The sequence below is a fragment of the Poecilia formosa genome, unplaced genomic scaffold (assembly GCF_000485575.1).
Source record: "Poecilia formosa unplaced genomic scaffold, Poecilia_formosa-5.1.2 Scaffold572, whole genome shotgun sequence".
Taxonomy (NCBI): domain Eukaryota; kingdom Metazoa; phylum Chordata; class Actinopteri; order Cyprinodontiformes; family Poeciliidae; genus Poecilia; species Poecilia formosa.
In genome coordinates, this window is record NW_006800511.1 from 164,888 (window position 1) to 170,235 (window position 5,348).

At 46.0% G+C, this 5,348-nt stretch overlaps 1 protein-coding gene across 6 annotated transcripts in view; it reads right to left on the minus strand.

Moving 5' to 3' along the window:
* Nucleotides 1-4,151: 4,151 nt before the first annotated feature.
* The window catches only part of rnf123 (ring finger protein 123), a 46,804-nt gene continuing 45,607 nt past the window's right edge, over nt 4,152-5,348 (minus strand). For all 6 annotated transcript variants that reach the window (XM_016665340.1, XM_016665342.1, XM_007540903.2 and 3 more), the window contains 2 exons: nt 4,614-4,699; nt 4,152-4,339 (listed from right to left, as the gene is read on the minus strand). In XM_016665340.1, coding sequence (XP_016520826.1) covers nt 4,246-4,339; nt 4,614-4,699 — 180 coding nt within the window. In that variant the 3' untranslated portion in view covers nt 4,152-4,245. The remainder of the gene's footprint in view (nt 4,340-4,613; nt 4,700-5,348) is intronic.

Sequence of the window (5,348 nt, forward strand, 5' to 3'; positions counted from 1 at the left end):
AGCAGGGAGATGGAATAGGGGCTTGCTCCGTCCACTCCACGCATCGACCTGGTATTGCAGTACCTCCAGGAACGGTGCACCCCCTCAGCTGTTACATGGAAAAGTGATGTCATGATGCTAATGAGTGAGTAGGTACCTGTATGATGAACTTTATTTGTGCATCTGGAGGCCTGGCAGTAACAAATAAAAACTGATCTGGCTGCCTTCAGGTGGCAGCTCAGCCTGCTGTATGCAGCATACCGATGGAAAGTTCAGAGAAAGGAAGAAAAGTGCAGGGAGAACCATTATCATCACCATATGGTACTCAGACCCTCCCCCTTGTTATCTCAGCTGGTTACCACGACAAAGCTTGGTATGAATGCTAAGGCTAGTTAGCATAGCCGATGATACACAGCTTTCCTGTAATGGAGCCAGCAGCACCTTGGGCAGCGAGATAAGGTTTGATCAGGACAAACCTCATCTTCTTTTACTGCTCTCTAATTAGCAGTAATTTCAGCTGTTTTCGGATCAGCTCCGACACCTGGGCCGATGTTTAGGTCTGATCCGCCGAGCGAATGCGTCTCCCTGTTCTTACCTTCACATAGAAAGTTCTCCTGGATCAGTTCTGCTTCTTTTGGTGTCTCTGCTCTGTCTTGTCAAACCTCCACTTGGTGCAGGGGCCGCTGGTACCGAGCCAGGTTCTGTTTCAGCCAATCAGATGAACGGACCCCCCTCTGGGGTAACTAGTATTATACTGAATGGAGTATGTAAGTCAGCAAACCCCACATGCTACTGACAGCATTAAAGCTAAGTAGATCACAGCGATCATGCTAACGCCCTAAATGGGCTGGCACAGATGCGCCATCTTGAAAAAAATACACGTATATTTAGGATATGATCCATATCGTCTTGGTAAGAAAGACTTGTCGTCCCAGGTAGCAGGTGATGATAACTCAACATTGAATTATAGTCAGAATGGTTGATTTTTGATTGCGGTTGACAACCAATGGTGGATCAATCATCCAGTTGCAGCCAAGCAACCAACGTTGGGCAGATTCATCGAATCAAAGTTGTTTTGAGGTTGAACTCTAATGACTGAAATGCCAACGTCTCATCCAGGGTTTTCCAGCAGGTCCTCCAGGCAGGCCCTGCAGGTTTTAGGCATTCTCCTAATTCAGCACATGACTTTCATTGATGGCTGATTAACAGGTTTTGCTGATTTGCAAACAGCATGCAGGTGNGCCCTGCAGGTTTTAGGCATTCTCCTAATTCAGCACATGACTTTCATTGATGGCTGATTAACAGGTTTTGCTGATTTGCAAACATCATGCAGGTGAGTCTGACTTGAGGACCAGGGTTGGGAAAAGCCGATAATCCATTCTGAATCGAAGTACGCCGTCTGCCCTCGTCTCCCCCTCAGGTTCTGCTACTGAAAGGTTTATAATCTAAAAAGATTATTTTAATCAGCCGAACAGTCCAGGTTCTGATCTGAACAGAACCCTGGCGAACCGGCGACGCTCCTGCACATTGTTTACAGGAGGAATGACTAATATTGTACAGTTGGGATTATTTTGTATTAGAAATTAAAAATGTGGAAAGTATGGTTCATAATGTAAAATTACCTGGTTGAGCTGATTAATATTTTCTCTCCATCTTCATGTCATTATAATAAACCAACCTTCATTGGAGCGCAAGAAGTTTTATTTTTTTAAAGCTGGAAGTGAAAAAAAATTTCAGTCCAAAAATGAAACCTTTACAGATTTTATCTCAAATTTAAGATGAAAACCTGGACAAAAAGTAGAAAGTTAGATAAAAATAGAGATAAACTTGAATATTTTAAATAGTTTTTGTCTAACCAAGAAGTTTGTCTTATTTTTCCGTCACATTTAAATAAAATTGTCTTGTAAATTATTATTCATATCCCTCAGGTTAATCAGATTAGAGGTATTAGTCAAAGCGTTCTGATAAGGCTGCCTCTTTTCCATCACCCTAATCTGCAGAGCAGGATGAGGAAACCAGCCCGTTTTATCTGCAGGTGAGTTTAGTTTGGCGTTGCCATGGCGATACCTGAAGCTGAAGTCAGAGAGCCTCCTCAGGTTTACGGTTTTCAGCAGCAAAACGCAGGAAGAGGAGGCAGAACATCTGGACCAGAACCGGACCAGAACACCAGCTTCTGTTTGCTCCGTTACGTTCAGGGAGGAGAAATTAGATTATTATACATACATGAATGCAAATCAAGATATACGTGTGTTTGCATCAAAAACACGTGTGAATCTGTTTTTTTGTGATTTATGTTTTAGCTCCGTAGGTTCTGCTCCGACATCGATCAGGGGAAACGGACCGGCCCGGTTCTGCTATAAATACTCCCAGACCGTCCTTCAGCAGTCCTCCTCCGCCTCTTCATCGTTGAGCAGCTATTTCTGTCCAGCGGTGTCGGGTTTGTCTGGTACCACAGAACCTGGCACCTTCTGGACCGGAGCCACAAAGTGAAGACCCTGGAGGAGGAGCGGTGAGGACGGGATGTGGTTCCTGCAGGTTCTGTTTGGTCAAATTCCTCAGATTTTAATTCATTTTTCTGCCATTTCTTTTCTAAAAAAATGGCAGAAAGTATTTTTCAGTTTTTTCTTTCAACCGTCCGGTCTGTGGGTTGGATGACGAGGGCCAGGGGAATAAAACACGAATCCAGTATGAACAGAAGAAAGACNAAGTAGAAAGTTAGATAAAAATAGAGATAAACTTGAATATATTAAATAGTTTTTGTCTCATTTTTCTGTCACATTTAAATAAAATTGTCTTGTAAATTATTCATATCCTTCAGGTTAATCAGATTAGAGGTATTAGTCAAAGCGTTCTCATCAGGCTGCCTCTTTTCCATCACCCTAATCTGCAGCAAGATGAGGAAACCAGCCCGTTTTATCTGCAGGTGAGTTTAGTTTGGCGTTGCCATGGCGATACCTGAAGCTGAAGTCAGAGAGCCTCCTCAGGTTTACGGTTTTCAGCAGCAAAACTCAGGAAGAGGAGGCAGAACATCTGGACCAGAACCGGACCAGAACACCAGCTTCTGTTTGCTCCGTTACGTTCAGGGAGGAGAAATTAGATTATTATACATACATGAATGCAAATCAAGATATACGTGTGTTTGCATCAAAAACACGTGTGAATCTGTTTTTTTGTGATTTATGTTTTAGCTCCGTAGGTTCTGCTCCGACATCGATCAGGGGAAACGGACCGGCCCGGTTCTGCTATAAATACTCCCAGACCGTCCTTCAGCAGTCCTCCTCCACCTCTTCATCGTTGAGCAGCTATTTCTGTCCAGCGGTGTCGGGTTTGTCTGGTATCACAGAACCTGGCACCTTCTGGACCGGAGCCGCAAACTGAAGACCCTGGAGGAGGAGCGGTGAGGACGGGATGTGGTTCCTGCAGGTTCTGTTTGGTCAAATTCCTCAGATTTTAATTCATTTTTCTGCCATTTCTTTTCTAAAAAAATGGCAGAAAGTATTTTTCAGTTTTTTCTTTCAACCGTCCGGTCTGTGGGTTGGATGACGAGGGCCAGGGGAATAAAACACGAATCCAGTATGAACAGAAGAAAGACGAATCTAACTCCAAACAGCTCCGATGAGACGAAGCTCCGACCGTCGGCTCGGTTAGTTTCATCAGCCGAGAAGTTAAAACTCAACGTTCACCACGTTTTTATTCTGGAGCCCGACCCGGAGACCGTACAGCTTCCCTGAACTCAAAGTCCGAATAAAGAGAAGCTGTAGAACAAGATGGCCGCCCTGGTGTTGACGTCACTATGGAAACCGAGTCTGGTACCGGAGGGTCCAAAAGGAGCAGACAGGGCCCGGATGTTTGGTTCAGGATTAATAATTTAATGAGGTTACAGATATGCTGCAGTTTCGCACCAACAGAACCAACATCCGGATCAGAACCAACCGATCAGTTGCTGCATTTTTGCTCTGAAACACTGAAAGATGTTCAACCAGTTACAGAACCAGAACCTGAAACTAGACTGGACCTGAACCAAGCTGCTTCTGATGCTGCAGCTCATCCATGAGTCGGCTCGGTTCTGGTTCTGAAGGGGAGAACGGCCCAGAGTCAGAGCTGCTACCACACACACAAACAAACTCCAGGACTCTTTCAAAATAAAAACTCAACCTGCTAGTCTCCATTGAGCTGCCAGCTGATTGGCTGCAGACGCCTCCATGTTCGGCAGTAGGCAGAGCTCCGGTGGAGGTGTGTGTGTGTGTGTGTGTGTGTGTGTGTGTGTTAGGAGGGCTTGCTGTAGTCCTCCACCCCGGTGATGGTGGCCTTGCAGAAGAAGCAATCCTTGTTGTTCATCAGATGCTGATTGATGCAGGCTCTGCACACAGAACACAGCAGAATTAGAACCAGAACCAGAGGAACCAGAACCAGAACCAGAGGAACCCAAAAAGGTTGAAAGTGAGGATATAATTAATGGTTATTGGCAGATTTAGTTCACACGACTATCGAGTCTAAAAAAGATCAAATCTAATTTTGACCTTTAGTTAAATCTACTAAATAATAATTCTGAGTGGTTGTGGGTTCTGAGTGGTTCTGAGTGGTTCTGAGTGGTTGTGGGTTCTGAGTGGTTCTGAGTGGTTCTGTGGACTCACTTGCAGGACTTGTGTGTGCAGGGCCTGAAGACGGCGGAGATGGAGTGGGCGTAGCAGATGGGGCAGAGATCTTCCTCGCTGGTCGGCTGAAACAGACAGAGGCAGAACTTTGAGTGACTCCAGAACCAGAACCGGACCGGATCCTGCTGCAGTCACATGACACCAGTAGGGTCCCTTTCTGTTAAAGGCGTTTTCCTCTCCTGTCGCCCCCTGCTGGTCCAGGGCTGAATGACTGACAGCTGGGATCAATAGGATTGATTGGTTGATCGATTGAAATGATCTCGAGGCGTTTTGAAACAGATCTATAGAAATAAACAGAAAAACAGAACAGTTCTGATTGATCCTGGTCCGGTTCAGTCCGGTTCTTCTGCTGGTGAAGTCTTCGCTCCTCAGGGCGGTTCTGATCCGTTATAAACTGGAGATCTGCTTCTTCCTGCCAGGACGACCAGAACCTCCTGGCTCGGATCTCTGTGGAACAGAACCCTGAACCGGTTTCTGCTGGAGTCTCAGCGTGGTGCTGGTTCTGCTTGGTCCGGTTCTGCAGGAAGCTGCTTACAGCCTAAAGGTCATGGTAAGGTCACGGAGTGCTGCAGGAAGCGCAGCGTGGCGGAGCGGTGACCTTTACGTCAGACCCGGCGGGTTCCAGAGTCTGGTGTTGTTCGACCCGAAATGAGCAGAACTCCTGCTGGGAGACGGATCCGGTTATGGAAGTCATCCAGTTCGCATGAAGAGGAG